The sequence below is a fragment of the Dama dama genome, chromosome 5, assembly GCF_033118175.1.
Source record: "Dama dama isolate Ldn47 chromosome 5, ASM3311817v1, whole genome shotgun sequence".
Taxonomy (NCBI): Eukaryota; Metazoa; Chordata; class Mammalia; order Artiodactyla; family Cervidae; genus Dama; species Dama dama.
The window spans coordinates 114,972,222-114,995,152 of NC_083685.1; the positions used below are offsets into that span (position 1 = coordinate 114,972,222).

The window sequence follows — 22,931 nt, forward strand, 5'->3', positions numbered from 1 at the left end:
AGCTACACATGGTCTTTTCTATGCTCAAAAAGTCACTCTCAAAGATGCAAAAATAAATAAATAACCCCCAAAAAACTCATCAACAAAAATAAACCCAAAAGCAAAATGTCAACTCATGTGACAATCTACATGGTAAGTTCCTCCCTAACACACTGTATATTCTTTAAGGTAGGAACTGTCTTCCTTAGCATTATGTCTTCAGGGTCTGATGCTTCACTGGTGCCTAATAAACATCTGCTGCATACATGTGGGAAAGAATGCCTCTGCTGCTTTTCTTTGCACCATCCCCTATACCCGTCAGTCATCTACCCTTTCATCCTTAGCCATCTGTCTCCTTATTGGATTGTGAGGTGGATAAAACCTTTATTCATGTTACCCCCCTGTACCCAGCACAGAAGAGTATTTATCTGCTCAATGGATTCAATGGTTGAAACAACACAAAGTTCTAATTTCATCCTGTCATTAAGTTACTTGCCTCTCTTCTCCTTCGGTATAGCATTTTCTATCGTGTATATATTACAGATTCATAGTATTCTTCCCTATATTACATCAGATTGTTAGCTCTTTGAAGGCAAGTACTGTTGTATTTATCTCTGTATCCATGTCACTTAATATGATGCCTTATCAGAAAGTGATCAATAAACCCTTATTGAAGGAATACACTGAAATATATGCATTAAAGTCAAGTAGACATGCCAGGGCAGTAGTTGGAGATGCATGACTGAAGTCAGAGTATGGACATCTCATTCAGGGCAGTGAATGCTGAAACCATGAGCGGGAAGAAATCTTCAAGGAGCAAAGGTAAAAGTAGAAGAATAAAGGGCCAAGGACTGAATCTTGGAGCGTTGTTCTGTTAACTCATTTAACAAATATTTTTGAATTCATATCATGTGTCAAGCACTAATGAAGGCAATGGAGAGAGTAATAGCTAAGGTCACTTGTAACTATGATGAAGCACAGCATGATGAGGTTAGAGGAGACACAAGAGGATGTGATGGCGCACAGCCCAGGAGCTGTGGGAGTCTGGGGTGACGGCACGCACATCCTAGTGCTCTTTCTGGCATGTGGTCAGACTGCACTTTCCCAACCCCTCTTGAGTCAGGGATGGTAATGGGATTTGCGTTGGGAATGGGCGTGGAGTATTTCACTTTCTGAAAGGAGCTTCGAGAGCCATGGCTTGGTTTACTGTGCTTCCTTTCTCCTGGCTTGGCTATTGTGGAATCACACGTGCGATGGACCCACTATTACCTATTAGCTTGAGTCTCTGAGAAGCTGCAGCAGAGCTTCCTCTCTGAGTTATGGTGGACATGTAGTGTGAACAAGAAATAAACTCTGTAGTGTTAAGCCCCTGAGATTTTGGGGGCTAGTCATTATAGCAGCATAATTTAGCCTATTGTGACTGATATAAAAGCTTATGAAATTGATGATGGTCTCCTAAATTCAGGAAGTGACATTTAAGCTGAGAACTGAAGGATGAACAATTCACTAGGAAAGAGGGGAGAAAGTGATCTAAGCAGAGCATATCAACTATAAGGAGGCACAGAGAAAATCCAGGAGCACTGCAGGAACTAACACAGTCAGTAAGAACTAGAAGGAAGAAGGGTCAGCATCGGTGCTGTGTGCATGGGGCATGGTGGGTGAGAGATGAAACAGAAGAGAAACGGAGAGACAACGGAAACGTTTAGATGCTGTTCCACTGCGGTTCTTTGCTCTTTTTTTGAAGACTGGACTAACAGCAGCCGGTGTGGCAAACTTGGGTGATTTCTAGAAGTCATTAAAAATAATGCTTGGCTCTTTTAAAACATTTGCTCAGAATTCTATTGATATGAAGGGCTTTGATGCAAGCATATCGTTCTGTCTGACAGACTGTAATATCGTGGAGCTGAGTCACAGGGGCCCAGGACATTGTGGATGGGCTACTGCAGTAGTTTTACACTTTCTCTGAATCAGCCCTTCTTCCTGCTCAAAGCTTATGGAGTTTATAAACATTACTTAGGACAGTGCTGGGGTCTGAACTAATGATAAATTTTCACCAATTTATCTCAGATACTGTGATTCACAAAGCATTTCAAATCATTTCACAGCTGACTGCATGGGCTACCGCTAACATTTTAGAAGAAAATACCTACAGCCTTTAATGTAGTCTGTTTTGTTTTTGTTTTTTTACAGACAGTTCTTAATGTACTAATTACTACCATGGGGAGAGGAGTACTCGCCGCTAACTCTCTTAACAACATACTAACCATGACAAAGGCTATGCAATTCCAGTTGTAACTTGACCAGTTTCAGTTGACTCTGCTTTAATTTAAATACACACACATCTTTCACTTCTCACACACATTCTTTCCCATAGGTAGTCACAGGTGTAAGATAAGGTCACCACTATTCTCCTGAATCCATGTTTCTGCCTAGTCGCCTCAGCCTCTTCATTCTTGGCTTCCTGGCCCCATGCTAAATAAGGAGATACCTGGACTCCATTGGCAAGTATATGCAATTAGCTGCCAGACTAAAATCTGAGATATTTACATACTGAGTGGGGAAGTTCTACCATAACTGCAGATAGATAAACCCCAAGAGGAGGAGAGGTACTAGAAGGAGAGATGCAGAAAAAGTAAAACTGTACAAACTGCCTCAGCTCAGACACAACAACTAAAGTGCTGAACTTGTCATCAGTAATAGCACCCAGGGAATACACACTGCCTTCTCCAGACCAAAAGCCAAAACAACATTTAGCCAGGTGGGCTGACGCTGGGGCTACTGGTGGTATCTTACAGACTCTTTAAAAAACAATTAACTTAAATTCTGATCCTTTCATGTAGTAAGATGAAAGTACGATGCTCAAGTTTTTCCTGCTGGAGAGGTTATCAGTAGGGATCACAGAAGGTATCATGCAACGTAGGACACTTGAAAGAGGGAGCTGCTAATAACCCTGCTAGAAAACCAGTAAAAACCATGACCGCACACAGCAGACTGGAGCATATGGTCTTCCCAGCTCTATCAGGGAGTTTCCTAGAGCATGCAAACTTATCAGAATATATGTATCCTGACAGTCAGGTGAGAAGTCTGAAAGAGAAGGCTGAAGAAAAGAATGGGGAGAATGAAAGAAAGAAAAAAAGTGTGGAGAAGAGTGACAATAGTCAACAGGGCAAAAAACGAGAGGTCTACTCTAGAAGATGAAGACTCTAGAAAACACAAAAACCCATAGTCTACTTAGCTGTGGACATAAGGAGACTGTCAGCATGAACCTCTTTGGTGCCTCCTCTCTTGTGTGCAAAGGCAGGCTGTGGGTCATGAGAGACGACCTAAAACGTGGGGAGCCTGGGCCTGTGGCAGGAGCATGCTGGACGCACTGTGAAAGGAGGTATGGAGCTCCTGTTGCCGAGGGCTTGGGGGCAGGTTTGGTCATGGACCTTGAGGGCGCCGAGAGCTCTCAAGGCACTGAGCCCACTCCTGGAATCTTCACATGAATTGGGAACCACCTGTGTATAGGGGGTGGGCAGCAGCTGCAGCCTCTGGAGTCTACATGAATGCAAATGGGAACACGCCAGCATTAGCTCCACGTTATTCCCAGCCTTTTAGAATCACAAACCCCAGCAAAGCGTACTCCAAGTAGAGTCTGTTCTCCATTTTCTAGAACCTCTTTAGGGCTCTGAGGTAAGTGAAGCCAAATTCTCTGGTTCTTTCGGGGCTGAAAGAGTTCACCTCAATTCAGAAGTGGTTGGCATGAAGTACCGAGTGAGTAGGAATCTGTTGACGGTAGGAATTTGATGACTTAGAAAATCCCCAATGTAGTAAATCTGTCAGCAATTAGTTGAAAGCATACTCTAATCATATTTGGTAGCACATAAAAATGTAAGTGAGCAAATTCAAATCGGTGCTATCAGTAATAATCTCTCGTTTCTAAAAATAACTTGGGAGTAGACCAAGCAAACATTAGCTGTCTTCTAATGAAACTGACTTAGGAAGTGGACCTAAACTTTTGGCAAAGTGCTCAAGCTTCCTGGAAATGACCTCAAATTCCCTTATTTGTTCTCCCTGCTTTTCAGGAAAAATTCTTACATTTTCACAAAACATGAGAGACAGACTGGGATATCTTTAATAACATAAGAAGTCACAAGGTCTGAAAGTTAAGTTCTACTGAAGAGCTGCACAATCCTCTTTTGCGTGCCAGACAGATACAACCATCAGAAGACAAAGTATATTAAACAAAAAGAACAAGTGCTTGCCCCCCGCCCCCCACAGCAGTACAGGGACCTGTGGTCACTTACAGGGTGTCCACTTGTCAGTTACTGCAAGAACAATCTTCAACAAATCAGCAACATGATATATTAGGATGTTAACCAAAAACATCCAAATTCTGTTGCTTAGTAACTGCTGTCTAAAGATCCAATTTCCAGCTCCGCTCTTTGTATGGACTAAACCATGAAAAGAGGAGGATTAGGCACCATGATTCTGTTCTGTGCAGACTACAATTTGCAGTGGGATTTACAGGAGGATATTCAAAGAAGATTATTTCTTTCTTGCAAAGCTAGTGGAAAGGAAAATGTCTTCCATTAATTTTCAGTCCTTTTAAAAACAAGACTATATGACCTTACTAATGGGCATAGTTTTAGAAATCACAATTTTTTTACTCAATTTTGTTCAAACAATGTAATCACATCCGATTGTCCCATGTCATCTCTGTACTGACTGTATACTCAGAAAGCATACTAGTTAAAATCAAGATCTGCTGCATTGTTATTTTTTTCATTTAATGCCATTAACAGAACTAGCAAATAGGTTTTTTCTTTTTTTAAAGTATAGATGCGGAAATGGATAAAGGAATTAGATTTTTTAAACAGGATAATGTTGGGGAAACAAAAACAAAATACGGGAGAAGAGAAAGATATGTAAATACTTCAGCTATCTTAAGGGAACATATAGTATCTCCTCCCCAACAGAATGTGAGAATACCTCATACAGAGTTTGCTACTATTTTTTTTTTTTTCAGAGTTTGCTACTATTGAGGAGTTTATCTACACAGAGAAAGGATTTATTAAGCAAATTAAGAAGTAGAACTGAATCGAGTATAAACTACTTTCATATATTTTAGCACCAGAATCTATATGTGAATAAGAAGCAATAGCTTAATTGCAATTAATGGCCTGAAAGTTAAGTATCTTAATCTTAGATACTCATTAAAGCAAGCCTAATGGCTCTCTCCACTAACAAAAACTCTTGGTTTAAGTAACAAAACCAAGCAGTAAAATGATATATAAAGATATTATGGGCAAGAGTCCAAGGAAACTGATATTCTTATATGATGGGGTTTCGAGTGTAAACTGAAACAATTTTCTTAAGAAGTAGGTTTTATAAACATTAATATTTTTACATAAGTTTTAATAGCAACATTTATCATAAATTTACACCCATTAATATTTTTACCTTAGCAATCTCAGCTGTGAGAATTCATCCTAAGGAAATAATCAGAAATGTGTGTGCAATAATAATGATAAGTAAGAATAACCACTATACTTTATTGAGCACATATTGCATCCCAAGGCACTGTATGATACAGCACAAAAATCACTATCTCATTTAATTCTCATAACAATCCCTGCTGCTAAGTCGCTTCAGTCGTGTCTGACTCCATAGACGGAGTGTGAGACCATGTGAGACCCCATAGACGGCAGCCCACCAGGCTCCCTCATCCCTGGGATTCTCCAGGCAAGAATAGTGGAGTGGGTTGCTATATCCTTCTCCAATGCATGAAAGTGAAAAGTGAAAGTGAAGTCGCTCACTCGTGTCCGACTCTTAGCGACCCCATGGACTGCAGCCCACCAGGCTTCTCCATCCATGGGATTTTCCAGGCAGGAGTACTGGAGTGGGGTGCCATTGCCTTCTCCGAACAATCCTATGAGGCACCTATTAATATTATCCTCATTTTGTAGATGAGAAAATAGAGGTTTACAGGTTAAGTGACTATAAGAGCTGCTAAGTGCAGTGGAGCTGGGATTCAAATTCAGGTCTATTAGAAACCTAAGTCCAAATTCTCAGCCAGTAAATTTTGATGCTACTCTCAGAAAAATGTAATAAGAAAATGGGGGCAGTCACTGGAAGTTCTAGAGAAGGAAATGGCAACTCACTCCAACATTCTTGACTGGAAAATCCCATGGACAGAGGAGCCTGGTTGGCAACAGAACATGGGGCTGCAAAGGAGTCAGACATGACTTAGTGACTAAACAGCCACAAATAAGAGTGCAACAGAATACTGTTTATAATTGTGAAAAAACTTGGAAACAACCTAAATGTTAAACAAAAAAGGAATGTTTAAATGGACACTACACAGCTACTAATTTAACATAATATTGGGATAAATTTTAATGACAATGAAAAAATTTTACTGTAAGTGGAAAAAAAACCAGTATGTCCAATGTGATCACCAATACATAATACGTTGTGTGTATGTGTGTCTGAGAAGATGGAAGAACAAACACAGACTTTATTTTCTTCTGTGTTCTTTTCTGCATTTTCTAAATTATTTTTGAAATTGGGAAAAGCTATATTTTGGGAGTGGGAAGGATGTACCTAAAAGGAAAGAACTGTCTTCTCCAGAATGACAAAAAATTATAAATTATTTGTGCTTTGGGGAAAAAAAAGACACCGTCTTTCCCTTTTCACACTAAAAACAAAACAAAACAAAAAATGAAGGCAAGAGAACAATGGTGGGAGGTAGACTAGAACGTCTAAAGAATGGCATTTATATTTCATTTTCAAAAGCAAACTGGAAGACTGAGCACCTTTAGATGGGTCTGAGCCCTCAGGCTTTTGTCAAGCTATCATTAGGCAACAATGTGAAAACTATTTGCAGGGAAAGATTCTGCAGTATTTCTAATAAATTTCTAAGCCACCTCTGCTTCATTCTTTTCTCCATTCTGTTCTTTAGTCACAGAGAATAATATTTTTCTACAAGGAAACCCAAAAAGTCTCAATATGAATTTACTATACTGCTGAAGCAGAAATATTTTTTGCAACTTTAAGAGTATACAGCTGATCCAGACAGTGAATCATGAATCCAAGGGATTTTAAGTAAGCTGGTATAGACACATTTTTATACTCCTTAGCCTTCCACTCAACTGAAACCTTACCTTGAAAGGCTGCAACAATTTAAAGATTAAATCATAAGTTATTAAGTCATTAATTTAACCATTTAAGCCTCTAAAATCAGCACATATTACCTTCCCCCCTCAAGTCAATTTGCAAGAGATTGAAATAATAAAAATGATAATATCTCACACTTACAAAGCTGCTTTGATGTGCAGGAGCCTAAAATACTTTTAAAAAAACTTTATAGAAAAGACTAGGACCATCCACCCACATGTCAGAGTACATCTGAGGTAGAACCTGGCAGCTGGTGAAAAGCAATGGAGTAAATTACCATCTGCACAGAAAACTACTTTTAGACAAGTATAAGAGATAGACGGAGTTAGGAAAATACAAACAGAATCAGCTGCTCAATTAAATGGGAAGTTCAGTGGCTATGGAGCCCAAGAGCTGTTGAAATTTTCACCAAAAGAAATGGTTTAAGGGTTCCCTTTAGAGGGAAACATTGTAAAAATTACAAAAAACAAAAAGAACAGCAACCCCATCTACATGAGGGAGGTTCCTGGTCCTAAAGATTCTGTCCAGGTCTTCCCAGGAATGATAGATACTACTGGTTTCATCTCAGACACCAGTAGTGTGTCTTATGATATTTAAGTTCTTTTTTGTGTCAGGCAACATTTCCCTCACTTTCACACTCAATTTTAATGACCTTGTGCAGAATATTTATCTCGACGATTCAGTGTGCGGGGCTGGAATCCTGCTCCAAGCTCTGCCTCCTCCATCCACCCATTCAAGCAGTCGACACAAATGATTTTCTGCTGCCTGCACAAACATGAGACTAACTTCTCAAACTTACATTTTTTGGGAGTCTGCTTTTGAAAAAATGTATTTTCCTCTTCAATCTCCTCCCTAAAGAAACACTTAGGTAATTCTATCCTACATCTTTATAAAGTGAGGGCCTAGGAACGAAGTAACAGCACACCTGAGCTGTCTTTACTGGGTAGCAGTCCCATTCTCAAGATTTTCCCTTACTCTGGCAGGCAGATTCTTTTACCAGCTGAGCTACCAGGGAAGGCCCCTGACTTTCTCACATCTCTTTTAACTTGTAACTTACAGCCAGTTCTTATCTATAAAAAAATCAAGCATGAAAAAAAAAGAGTTTAAGTAAAAGAAATACTTCAACTAGATATGTAAAAACTAACCTTTCTTCAGTCTGGGAGTATGCAAAATCAGAATATCAATGAAAACCAAGTGAGGTGAAACAGCATGAAGAGTGTTCAGCACTGATTTTTGTTGTTTTTGTTTTTAATGAGCAACCACCTACTATCCTAGATGCCTTACACGGTACTTGCTTGAATGTAACAGCAATGAACCAGATGATCTGAGAGGTCTTTCAGCGCTAGGATCCTGTTCTATGCTGTTGTAACTTTCACTGGTGGTTCAAAGCAGCCATGCTAAGAAGGTGACAAATGGTACTTGGAGAAACGCAGAGAGATAAGGACCACCTGCCCTAGGTCTGCCGAGCGGATGCTGATTATTATCTAAGACATCACTATCTTTCTGTAGGGGTTTTGAGAATATCTTTCCAATGATATAACTGTGTTCTTTCCCAAACAATATAGTCAACTTAACTGACCCCAGTCTGATTTTGCAGACTGACGAGAGAACTTAAAAAATCCTAAATGAATTTGCTCCACTCTACTCAAACACGCTTAAGTCAGACCTTTCAGTTGATACAAACTTAAGAAATGAAAAATAATCCTAATTACATACTAAGCAAAGCATAATCTGGAAGATAAAGGTACTCTAATAAAAATACATTACAAAGTTAAATACTATATCTAAAATAGTCACTGTTTCCCTCCCCCCAAATTCTGCTGATAATTTCACTTGAGAAGAACATAACTGTTATGGCTTATATATATACATATGTGTGTGTTTGTCTATGTATATACATGTGCAAAGATAAATGTATATGTACATGTGTATGTATACACACACACACACGTACATCTAAAAGGTAGGAAGTCAAAAACGAAAGTAAAAATCTCGATACCTTCTTCATGGCCTGACACTTGGCTGTCTCAGAAAAGCCAATCATCTTATCAGGAGAACAGATCTTGATGAAGGGGAAGTTGGATTCCTCTGCAATCCTAGCAGCTAAAGCTGTCTTCCCACTGTGAGGAGGGCCTGCATAACGACAGGAGCAAGTCAGGGGAAAAAAGCCAACCTAAGCAAAGGAGAACCAAACAAGTTTAAACTTTTATCCACAAAGCACTGAGGCCTCAACCAGCTGCTCATTAACATTTCCCGACACAATTTCATGGCAGACATGTTTTCTCTTATTAGCAACTAAACAAACTGATTAGCATTTCTCAAAAGTATGATGAAACATATTCCTTCTTTCTTTGTCACATAACCTTAATCTTTCAAGCTTCTGGCTAAATATACAAAATGCAAGGGTTTTGCTTCTTTAAAAAAAAAGAGAGAGAGAGAGAATACATTCAAATGCATATCAGTACTTATTAGTTCTATGAAATCATTTGTCTGACAAAAAAAAAATACAATCTTCCTAGGAGATGATATTAAGGGCAGGGAAAATTGCCCCTGCTCCGTTGCTTCTGTCATGTCCGACTCTTTGCGATCCTATGAACTGAAGCCTGCCAAGCTCCTCTGTCCATGGAATTCTCCAGGCAAGAATAATGGAGTGGGTTGTCACGCCCTCCTTCTCCAAGGCCTCTTCCCCAGCCAGGGATCGAACCCAGGTCTCCTGCATCTTCTGCATTGCAGGCAGATTCTTTATTGCTGAGCCACCAGGCTAGAAAACTAAAGACTCAGGTCTTCTGATGAAGGCAACCAAATCTACAAACTCACCTGTATTTAGACAATTTCTCCTTCCCTTCCGTGTAATAAAAGATGTGCCCCTCTCCCACCCATAAACCGACCAATCATTCTTTCCCATTTTCTCAGGAACCTGACATTATCAACTGAACCCTCTCCCCAATATGTTTCACCTCTCCCTCTTCCCTGGAGCCTTTCCAACAGCATTTAAACATGCTCTAGTCTACTGACAGTTTAATAAAAAAGCCTCCTTTTTGACTTCACTACTATCAACACTGCTCTGCCTTGTCCCTTCGAAATGGAACCTCCCTAAACAATCATCTACTCCAGCTGCCTTCACTCACCTTCCAACCATCCTCAAACCAACCCCATGGCTTCCATTCCCATTACATGGCAAAGTCTCCCATCAGGGCCACCAATGACCTCGATCTCACCAAATCCAACACTGTAATCTGTTGGCGTCTTAGGAGTACTTGATACAACTGACAGCTCTCTTCTTTCTTTAAATTCCTTTCTTGGTTTCTGTGACAGCATGTTCTCTTTTCCTTCTCTTAACTCTCTGGTTATTCTTGCTCAGTCTCCTTTGTCAACTCTTCCTGCTTTACTTAGTCCTTCAACATTGACATACCTCAGAGATCAGTCCCAGACCCCTCTTCCTTCTCAAACCTTCCCTTTCTCTAAGTGAATTCATCCACTCCCATGGATTGAACAATAGTCTACACAGTGACAACTCATGAATGTACACCGCTAGCTAGACTTGTCTTCTGAGCATCTACATATCCAACGGGCTACTCAACATTTTCCATTCAATTATCCCATAGAATAGAACTGACTCAGCGACTCAGGGAGTTTAAGGAAGATATTTGTTGTTTAGTCGCTAAGTCGTGTCTGAATCTTTTGCGACCCCATGGGCTGTAGTCTGCCAGGCTCCTCTGTCTACAGGATTTCCCAGGCAAAAATACTGGAGTGGGTTGCCATTTCCTTCTCCAGGGGATCTTCCTGACAAAGGAACTGAATCCACGTCTCCTGCACTGCAGATGGAGTCTTTACTGCTGAGCCACCAGAGAAGCCCAATCATCCTATAGGAACCTTGAACTTCTGTGTCTAGAAATGAACTCTCGATCTTTGTTTCTGAAATGAACTTCTCTACTAGAACTCCCACTCTTAGTAAACAACATCACTCACCAGCCCTGAATAACAGAAACCTGGGGATCATGTTTGATACCTCTCTCCATATTCAATCTAGCTACTATTTCTAAGCTTCAGCTTCCTCATCTACAAAATAACAGATACAGCAGCATCTACCCTTGCAGGACTGAAGTGGGGCTTAAACGAGAAGGTATGTGTAAAGTGCTAGCAGAGTGACTGGCAAACAGTTAAGAGTTCAAAGAATGTTAGCTTCATTATGTTTAATAATTAATCAATAAGTATTATAAAATCTCTATTATTCTACCTCCTAAATATTCCTCAAAATAGTCTACACAACTCCATTTCTCCTACTACTATGTAGCTTCAAACCATAATCAGCTCTCATTAAGACTACTGCAACCGCTTCTCACCACTGGTCTTTCCTGTATATTAATATTTTCGCCATTCCAATCCAATCTCTATCACAAAGTGGTCATGATGTTTTGAAAATACAAATCTGATCATGTCACTTCAGTGCTAAAAACCCTACAAATGGCTTCTTGTTGCCCCTCAGATAAGAGTCTAAATCATTAACATGGTCTACTAGGCTTTGCACGAACTGGCTCCTGTCTACTTCTTCAGTCTCATGTCTTAGCCAGTCTCCCTTTCTGTTTCAGTCTCTTTTCAGCACTGGGCTTTTTCATACACTGGTTGCCATGCTTAGAACACTGTCCCCAGTTACTCTGCCTAACCAGCTTCTCCTCATCCTTCAGATCTTGGCTTAATGTGTTTCTCAGGGAGCCCTCACCCTCAGACCTTTGGAAAGAGCTAGATTCCATTGTCATGTGGACTCACTGAACTTTTCTGTTGTTCTACTAATAACTACAAAAAATAATTGGTGAATAGAATATCCTTCTTTTTTTGTCTACTTGGTAAAATCCTCACTCATCCTTCAAAGTCTATACTGAACAGTTTCTTTGACCACTTCTGGGCAAGATGACTTGCATCCATACACCCTTACACACAAACATGGTAGTTAGGCCTTTTTCATGGCCAAACTTATCTCTGTGAATGTCTTTCTGTCTCCCACAACCAATTCAACGCCTGAAACATAGTAAGTACTCAGTGAATATTTATTTAACTGAATTGAGTACTATGTTGTATTATAAGAGTCTATTAAGTAACACAGAAATTTAGATACAGTCCTATAAGAAAACTAGTTGCTATCAATCATCAGTAACATTCTATTCCAAGAAAATTTAAATTTGTGCACAATATTGGAACACAGAATGGACTGCTATTTTCAGATCATGAACAAGCTTAGAACTGAAAATTCAGTTTTCTGGAATGTGCTAAATGGTTTTGTGTAAGTGCTTTTAAAAAAACAACAACAAAAAACTTTTGATGCCATCTCATCACTTTTTCTCACCTTCCAAGAGGACGCTGACTAATGGTGTGCGGTCACTGTTTTTAGTCTGTTGAACCAGAAGTTCCCCATCTTCTAGAACTCGAGTAACTGGATCACCCCATTTGATGATACCGTTCATAATGTAACTTGCATAATCCTCTTGGTTTGTGCCAAATGCCTATGAAGGAAAAGGGCAGTTTAATGCATTTCCAGCATTAGTATTAAAAATTAAATATTTAAAGGTATAAAGGATGAGTAATAATTCCTAGATGCTAGTGCTGTAACAATATCCCATATTAATATAAAAACTGTGAAAATAAAAAAATTGTTTTATAATTTCTCACTCAACTTTTTACCCAATTAGGGAAAAAAACTGCTTTTACATGAGTTAATGGAATAAAAAATAGACTCTAGGCTCAGATTCTATGAGAGTCCAAGCCCTCTCAATCTCTGAGATAGGGTATGTTCCAACGTGCTTGTTTTTATAAGGAGGACATGGGCTATTTCTGTTCTGTTAAGAACAAAGAGAAAAATGGAGAATATGGATTTAGAAAATGAAAATGGTTGACTCAGCACACAGAGATACTACCCTAACACCAACTGTAGGTGTCAGGGATTAAAATGGAAATATGAAATTGTACTGGGGCTCTATGATGACCTAGATGGGTGGGATGGAGGGAGTGGGTGTGAGGGAGGTCCAAGAGGGAGGGGATTTAAGTACATACATAGATGATTCTTGTCTAACTTGATGAAACTATGAGCCATGCCATGTAGGGCCACCCAAGACAGATGGGTCATGATGGAGAGTTCTGACAAAATGTGGTCCACTAGAGATGGGAACGGCAAACCACTTCAGTGTTCTTTCCTTGAGAATCCCATGAACAGTATGAGAAGGCAAAAAGACAGGACACTGAAAGATGAACTCCTCAGATCGGTAGGTGCCCAATATGCTACTGGAGATTAGTGGAGACATAATTCCATAAAGACTGAAGAGACGGAGCCAAAGCAAAAACAACATCCAGCTGTGGATGTGACTGATGATGGAAGCAAAGCCTGATGCTGTTAAGAGCAATATGGCAGAGGAACTGGAACGTCAGGTCCATGAATCAAGGCAAACTGGAAGTGGTCAAACAGGAGATGACAAGAGTGAATGTCAACATTTTAGTAATCAGAAAACTAATATGGACTGGAATGGGTGAATTTAACTCAGATGACCATTATATCTACTACTGTAGGCAAGAATCCATTAGAAGAAATGGAGTAGCCATCACAGTCCACAAAAGAGTCTGAAATGCAGTACTTGGATGCAATCTCAAAAATGACAGAATGATCTCTGTTCATTTCCAAGGTAAACCATTCAGTATCACAGGTCTATGCCCTGACCAGTAACCCTGAAGAAGCTGAAGCTGAACAGTTCTATGAAGACCTACAAGACCTCCTAGAACTAACACCCCAAAAAGATGTCCTTTTGACTATAGGGGACTGGAATGCAAAAGTAGGAAGTCAAGAGACACCTGAAGTAACAGGCAAATTTGGCCTTGGAGTACAGAATGAAGCAGGGCAAGGCTAATAGAGTTCTGCCAAGAGAACGCACTGGTCAAAGCAAACACCCTCTTCCAACAACACAAGAGAAGACTCTACACATGGATGTCACCAGATGGCCAACACTGAAATCAGACTGATTATATTCTTTGCAGCCAGAGATGGAGAAGCTCTATACAGTCAGCAAAAACAAGACTGGGAGCTGACTGTGGCTCAGATCATGAACTCCTTATTGCCAAATTCAGACTTAAATTGAAGAAAGTGGGGAAAACCACTAGACCATTCAGGTATGACCTAAATCAAATCCCATACGATTATACAATGGAAGTGACAAATAGATTCACGGGATTAGATCTGATAGACAGATTACCTGAAGTACTATGGATGGAGGTTCGTGACATTGTACAGGAGGCAGGGATCAGGATCAAGACCATCCCCAAGAAAAAGAAATGCAAAAAGGCAAAATGGCTGTCTGAGGAGGCCTTACAAACAGCTGTGAAAAGAAGAGAAGCAAAAGGCAAAGGAGAAAAGGAAAGATATACCCATTTGAATGCAGAGTTCCAAAGAATAGCAAGGAGAGATAAGAAAGCCTTCCTCAGCGATCAATGCAAAGAAATAGAGGAAAACAACAGAATGGAAAAGACTAGAGATCTCTTCAAGAAACTTAAGAAATACCAAGGGAACATTTCATGCACAGATGGGCACAATAAAGGACAGAAATGGTATGGACCTAACAGAAGCAGAAGCTATTAAGAAGAGGTGGCCAGAATACACAGAACTGTACAAAAAAGATCTTCATGATCCAGATAATCACAATGGTGTGATCACTCACCTAGAGCCAGACATCCTGGAATGCGAAGTCAAGTGGGCCTGAGAAAGCATCACTACAAACAAAGCTAGTGGAGGTGATGGAATTCCAGTTGAGCTATTTCAAATCTTAAAAGATGATGCTGTGAAACTGCTGCACTCACCAGCAAATCTGGAAAACTCAGCAGTGGCCACAGGACTGGAAAAGGTCAGTTTTCATTCCAATCCCAAAGAAAGGCAATGCCAAAGAATGCTCAAAATACCACACAATTGCACTCATCTCACACGCTAGTAAAGTAATGTTCAAAATTCTCCAAGCCAGGCTTCAACAGTAGGTGAACCGTGAACTTACAGATGTTCAAGCTGGATTTAGAAAAGGCAGAGGAACCAGAGATCAAATTGCCAACATCCGTTGGATCACTGAAAAAGCAAGAGAGTTCCAGAAAAACATCTACTTCTGCTTTATTGACTATGCCAAAGCCTTTGACTGTGTGCATCACAACAAACTGTGGAAAATTCTGAAAGAGATGGGAATACCAGACCACCTGACCTGCCTCCTGAGAAATCTGTATGCAGGTCAGGAAGCAACAGTTAGAACTGGACATGGAACAACAGGCTGGTTCCAAACAGGGAAAGGAGTACGTCAAGGCTGTACACTGTCACCCTGCTTATTTAACTTATATGCAGAGTGCATCGTGAGAAACGCTGGGCTGGAGGAAGCACAAGCTGGAATCAAGATTGCCGGAATAACCTCAGATATGCAGATGTCACCACCCTTATGGCAAAAAGCGAAGAAGAACTACAGAGCCTCTTGATGAAAGTGAAAGAGAGTGAAAAAGTTGGCTTAAAGCTTAACATTCAGAAAACTAAGATCATGGTATCTGGTCCTATCACTTCATGGCAAATAGATGGGCAAAGAGTGGAAACAGTGACAGATTTTACTTTTGGGGGCTCCAAAATCACTGCAGATGGTGACTGCAGCCATGAAATTAAAAGATGCTTTCTCCTTGAAAGAGAAGTTATGACCAACCTAGACAGCTTATTAAAAAGCAGAGACATTACTTTGCCAACAAAGGTCAGTCTAGTTGAAGCCATGGTTTTTCCAGTAGTCATGTATGGATATGAGAGTTGGACTATAAAGAACCTGAGCACTAAAGAATTGATGCTTTAGAACTGTGGTGTTGGAGAAGACTCTTGAGAGTCCCTTGGACTGCAAGGAGATCCAACCAGTTCACCCTAAAGGAAATCAGTCCTGAATATTCACTGGAAGGACTGATGCCAAAGCTGAAACTCTAATACTTTGGCCACCTGATGTGAATAATTGACTCATTTTGAAAAGACCCCCATGTTGGGAAAGATTGAAGGCAGGGGGAGAAGGGGATGACAGAGGATGAGATGGTTGGATGGTATCACCAACTCAAACGACATGAATTTGAGTAAACTCCAGGAGTTGGTGATGGAGAGGGAGGCCTGACGTGCTGCAGTCCATGGGGTCACAAAGAGTCAGACATGACTGAGTGACTGAACTAAACTGATAGCTGATTCACCTCATTGTACAGCAGAAACACAACACTGCAAAGGAATTATAGTCCAATAAAAAATAATAAATAAAATAAAATTTTAAAAAAGTGTGAAGTGGTAATGAGGAGATCCTGTCCACATAAGTCTGGTGGTAGAGGACATAAGTCAAATTTCACCAAGGTAAGTGTGTATATAAATGTAAGATTTAGCAAGAGGTAGAAATGAGCAAGGTAATGAAAGACTGAAGGGTAAGGAAAGGAAAGTGATTGCTATACATTATAACTTTATTTGCACTACATATTGGGGCTTAAATCACATCCCTCTTTATTTTCAGCTTCTAATCTCAAATTGCAACTCCCATCAAACCAACTGCCAAAAGCAGTTTAAAACTTTAGTAGCTATTTACTTAACTGAATAGCATTTCCATAAGGTTAGGAGAAGAAATGAGTAGGAAAATAAAACCCGTGTAATGTAAAAGTCATACACCTTGAGAATTTTGAATTGAAAAAAATGATCACAACCCTCAAGTTAATTTTTCATTCCCCAATTATGGAAAAATCTTAACAGTTCTTTAGAACATGCTCCTCACAGAAAGTCATCCTTTGTAATAGTGTCTCTAAACAGTATACAGTGGTCTCATCACTCGATCACCTTGCTACCAAATCATTCTTCAGACTACTATTTGGTCTCTTCATACACTAGTGCTTTGATTCCTGAGTACTCCCTGTTCTGGATATGGTAAATTCAATGGCCCTATAAAAAGTTACAAAGGAAGAGCCTAATAAATACTGACTGGAAGGGTGTTGTAGGAAATATGTAGATTGGCTGGTTTTTGTCTTTAATTACCCCAGATATATACTCCCAACCCTCATAGCAGTGTTAGGATACCTGAACAAGAAAACAGTGACCCTCTTAAACTACTACATAACATACACAGTCATCCTTACTCATCCTGTCATTCATTTTTCATTTTATCCCCCAGACTCCTGGAATAAATAAAAGTAAGTTATTGCTTAATTAACTAAGTTGTCATAATTGCCTCTTCCTTATAGCCAAATTACTTGCTTTAAAAAATTTTAAGATAGTTTGATTATGCTGGGCTCTAATATTTTTGGTAATTATTATGAATAACAACAGCAAAATATTAAACCATTTCCACTGCTGAAAGTATTTTATATTTAAAAGTCACAACAGTCATAAAAAAAAGCAGACAGGGCTAAAACAAGCTAATTTCTGTCTTTAAAGGAGATAAGTTCAACAATTATTGTCAAGAGTATATAAAGAATTTATACAAATCAAATAAAAACAAACAACAGAAAAATAGGCAAAAGACATGAATGGCATATCATAGAAGATTCTCATATGGCTGACAAACATATGAAGAAATAATTCATAGGTAATCAGTGAAATCCAAATTAAGACAAAAATCAGATCCCATTTTTATATCTAGAAAGAATAGTGAAAGTGAAAGTGAAGTCGCTCAGTTGCGTCCAACTCTGCGACCCCATGGAATGTAGCTCCTCCATCCATGGGATTTTCCAGGCAAGAATACTGCAGTGGATTGCCATTTCCTTCTCCAATTTTTACATCTAACTGAATGGCAAAAATTCAGTCTGACAATACCAACTGCTGTACAGGATGTAGAGAAAGGATCTCTTTTACATTACTGGGGGCTTCCCTTGTGACTCAGCCGGTAAAGAATTAGCACGCAATGGTAGGAGACCTGAGTTCGATCCCTGGGTTGGGAAGATCCCCTGGAGAAGGGAAAGGCTACACCCTCCAGTATTCTTGCCTGGAGAATTCCTTGGACTGTATAATTCATGGGGTCGCAAAGAGTCAGACACAACTGAGCAACTTTCACTTTTCTTTACATTACTGGACGAAGTGTTTATCGGTTTGACCACTAGGAAAACATTTTGAACTAGTTCAAGGTTGGACATTCATATTCCCAGCAACCCAGCAATTTTATTCCTAAATATATATATCTAGGAGAAACTCACTCAAGGATGCCTTAGCAGCACCTGTTTGTAATAACAAAAAACTGGTAATATTCCAACTGTCCATTGACAGGAAAACAGACAAACTATGGCAGTCACACAATGCAATGTTATTCAGCAATGAAAATAAATGAGGCATGGCACAGAAAATCATACAGATGACTCCTCATAATAAAATATGTGACAAAACAAAGTCTCAGAAAATTAATACATAGTACATTTTATACACTGTAGACTAATGACTGTATGTCATCAATTAAAGATTAAGATGCATCCAATTCTGCGCACCCAAGGTCCATTTAAGAAAGAAAAAAGCATACACACCTTTCTAAGAGGCCTTTCTACAATTTATTTTTATACTAATATAGTTACTCAAACATGAGTGGTTATTTTACAGGAAACAGGCTGATGTACCTTATAATATATGCTAAAACTCCAACTATGACTATTGAGTTTTAAGTATATTTTAAGAAAATTGACCTTTTTTAAAAAGGGCACTGAGCATAATTAAAAGTTTCAGAAATGAGAGTAGTGAGAGGAACTAGAGATGTTGAGCAAGAGAAAGGAATGCCCTGGAAGAGGTTGGGGAAATGCAGAAAAGAGATGAGAGTTAATTTTAAATGTCAGTCTATATATGAAGGATGGATGAATTAGGATGAATTTAGGTTTCTGTAGCTTTAGACATATAAAGAACCAATGAGAAAACTAGTTCAAAGCAATTTAAGAATTGTTAGAAAGTCTCAAAATTGAATGGCCTGCCTTATAGGATGGTGAGTTCCCTATCATGAGAAATATTTCAGTAAGTCTTGGCTTCCCTGGTGGCTCAGATGGTAAAAAATCCGCCTGCAATGCAGGAGACCTGGGTTCGATCTCTGGGCTGGGAAGATCCCCTGGAGGAGGGCATGGCAACCCATTCCACTGTTCTTGCCTGGAGAATCCCCATGGACCGAGTAGCCTGGCGGGCTACAGTCCTCGGGTTCATGGGGTTGCAAAGAGTCAGACATGACTGAGCGACACAGCACAGCACAGAGTTACTGAACAGATATTTCTTATGCTGGACACTTACACTATTGAGATTTTATGTTTTTTTAAAAACTACACATGATACAACCTTCCAATACAGGGTAAAACGGCACTTATTTTTCTCCTGATTTATTTTTTTGACTTATGCATCACTTGATATTTGTACTCACTGGTTTGATATCATTCTCCAAAGAAGCAAGGAAGTCTCCTCTTGTCACCTGCAGGCTCTCTGCTTTCTCCATGTCCACTTCCACTTTAGTACTGGCCTAATGAGAAATGAAAACACAATGTAAAGGACTTCCAAGATTAAAGAATATTTTCAGCTAAGAATATAACATCTGAGGATTTAAAAGGCCTATTTCCACAGAATAAAAAACATAAAAAACAAATTCACAAACACATATACGTCCTTCGCCTGAACGATTACACTTGTAGGTGTTTATCCCATGACTATATTCACAAATATGCACGAAGTTGTATGCACCAGGAGATCTACTATAGCAATCTCTAGGAGCAGAAGACAGGAGTACATTAAAAGTCCATGGAGAGGGTACCAGTTAAGTGAATTATAACACATCTATATCGAAGAGCATTAGACAGCCATTTTTCCCCCCAAAATGAGGCACAAGGAGAAGAAAATATAAAGAGGGGGGTCTTTCAGAAGGTGGTTCTCATTCTTTGCTGCCTATCAGAATGATACACACACACACACGTGCCCAGTTCAAACCTGTAGGATTTTGACTTAACAGGTCCAGGAGAGGGTACAGGAATTCATATTTTTATAAAGTGCACAGGTGGTTCTGGAGCTCAACCAGGTTTGTGAACCATTATCCTAGGACACCAAGGACCTACGACTTTGATTTTTACTCATACTCTGTGCTCACAACCCAGTGTGCCAGCTCCAAATACTCTGCTCATTGCACCTGGAGCTCCTCCATAGAAGAGACATCTGGAGAAGCATCAAGGCCTTTATCAGCACTTGGAGCTGCCTGCACCTGATGAGTGATTGAGATACCAACACACTTTTTAATGTGACTGGGCTCACTCCCAATAGCACAAGGCAAGTGAGTCTGATTTTTAAAATGGTACTATGGGTTTGTTTTTTTTTTTTAAAAAACCTATCTTCAAAAAATCTGACTATAAAACCAAACTATGTTAAGCAATATCAACCTTCTAAAGATTATTATAAAATATGAGTCATGTTCCTTAGAAACTGACTGCTGAGACAAATAAAATGACAGACATTTTATAAAATCTCAGCCTGATGGGATAAAAAGAACTGTCAGAAAACTGGAACAAGACAGCAAACAACATACACTTATTTATCTCCCTTCCTGCCCCAAATCCCATGAATCACAGAAAGTGAGAGAGAAAGGTTCAAAAGCAGGGAACATGAATCTGGAAGTTTTTAACTTCCTAATCTAAGACAAGTCTCAGAGGAAGGAGAGAAGAGAAAGAATGAGAGAGAAAAAAAAAACAATAAAAGAAGAAAAAAATTTCCCCAGCTGAAGAAAGGTGTATCTTTGCAGTTTAAAGGTTTCAATGAGTAATTGGGGTAAACAGGAAGAAACTTATACCTGTCTAGACACACGACTGTAAGTTACCAGAGTATCAAAGGTGAAGAGAAATTTCTAGACCCTTTCTGAGAGACAAAAACAGTTCACCTGTAAAAGGAATCGAAATAAACACTAGAAACTAGGAGACAATGTAACCATGTCTTCAAAAATATACCTGGTTATCATTACCCCAGAAAATTATTCTCATGTGTACACAGGGAGGCATGGGCAAGTGTTTTCATAACAGTGTTATGAAATACTATTATGATTTCCTCTTAGAGTGAACCTGCATTCAAATGACAGAAACATATAGCAATACGAAAGGAAAATCTTGTCTATCTTTTGGCATTTGCTGAAAAATATGAGAGATTCTAGGACTGCAACAAGTGTGAAACTCGTATTTTTACTATTAAGAAAGGACTCACTCAATGAACTAAGGTGAATTAAGATGGTTTTCCAGTGGTCATGTATGGGTGTGAGAGCTGGACTATAAAGAAAGCTGAGTGCTGAAGAATTGATGCTTCTGAACTGTGGTGTTGGAGAAGACTCTTGAGAGTCCCTTGGACTGCAAAGAGATCCATCCAGTCCATCCTAAAGGAGATCAGTCCTGGGTGTTCATCGGAAGGACTGATGTTGAAGGTGAAACTCCAATACTTTGGCCACCTGATGCAAAGAGCTGACTCATTTGAAAAGACCCTGATGTGGGGAAAAATTGAGGGCAGGAGGAGAAGGGGACGACAGAGGATGAGATGGGTTGGATGGCATCACCGACTCAATGGACACGAGTTTGAGTAAACTCCGGGAGTTGGTGATGGACAGGGAGGCCTGCGTGCTGCAGTTCACAGGGTCGCAAAGAGTCGGACACGACTGAGCGACTGAACTGAACTGAATTGAAGATGGTTGAGGGACAGTTACTTTAGAACAGGTTGTTTTCAGGCCTCCACGTATTTTATAAGTTACCTAATCGTAAGTAAGCAATACTACAGTTATAAACTTTTTCTACCTATTCATTAAAATAAGTTTCTTAAGGACTTCTCTTGGTTAACTTTTACGATTTTTTCAAAAATTTAAAAAAATCTACAATTCTGAATTTTATTCATTCAGAAAAACTTTTCTCACTTGTCTGAATTAGATCGATTTTTTTTCTCTGCATTTTATTTATAACAGCTAATCAATATAGAAGAGGCAACATCTTTCAGCTTATACCTGCAGAAACTAATAAACTTGTATTTCAACACTAGCAAATATCCAGTGGTCACCCTTAAATTTAATAACCTTTTAAATCTGACCTTTCAAAGTTCTTATCATTCCTCTTAAATTAAGGGTGGAATGACCTTAATCAATCAAAATTCTACAGAAAATAAAAAATCATTTTATTGAAATTCTATAAACATAAATCAGTTTTGATTCTCTTATAAAGTGCACGTGTGTCCTGCATTTATTTCCTTATAACAGATTAGCACAGAAGAAATTTGGGTTATGAATCTTCTCTACCTGAAGCAGAAATTCCTTTCAGCTAAAAACAATCAAATGTCACATGAATTTTAGTTGACCACAAACATGGATCTAAGTATAAATGACATGAACATCAGGCGTTTGTGACTGGATCTTCCACTTGTTTCAGAAAATTTGAGAAAAACAGGTTAACAGGGAAGACTTGTTTAGTTTATTCCATCTGACTTTGTCAAGTCTAATTATTTTGAAAAAGCAGCAAAACAACACGAGTAATGGCTTTATTTATTTATTTATTTGGCCACACCATGCAATTAACAGGATCTTAGTTCCCCAACTAGGGACTGAACCCAGGCCCTGGCAGTGAAGGTGCTGAGTCCTAACCAACTGGATCGCCAGGAAATTCTCAATGGCTTTTTATAATAACAAAGGAAGAATGCCACAATAAACAGACGAATGCTGTGCATAAGTTCTACACCAACTGTAAGTCATTAAGTTTCAAATTAAATACTTACTCATCAATTATCACTAATAAAGCTCTGAATATATACAGCAATGAGAATACTAAAACCG

The 22,931-nt window shown here is 39.2% G+C and overlaps 1 protein-coding gene across 1 annotated transcript in view; it reads right to left on the minus strand.

Moving 5' to 3' along the window:
- Positions 1-22,931, minus strand: part of NSF (N-ethylmaleimide sensitive factor, vesicle fusing ATPase) — a 147,079-nt gene that overhangs the window by 28,888 nt on the left and 95,260 nt on the right. The window contains exons 13-15 of the mRNA XM_061144283.1: positions 19,521-19,616; positions 12,482-12,638; positions 9,140-9,273 (exon numbers count right to left, since the gene is read on the minus strand). Coding sequence (XP_061000266.1) covers positions 9,140-9,273; positions 12,482-12,638; positions 19,521-19,616 — 387 coding nt within the window. The remainder of the gene's footprint in view (positions 1-9,139; positions 9,274-12,481; positions 12,639-19,520; positions 19,617-22,931) is intronic.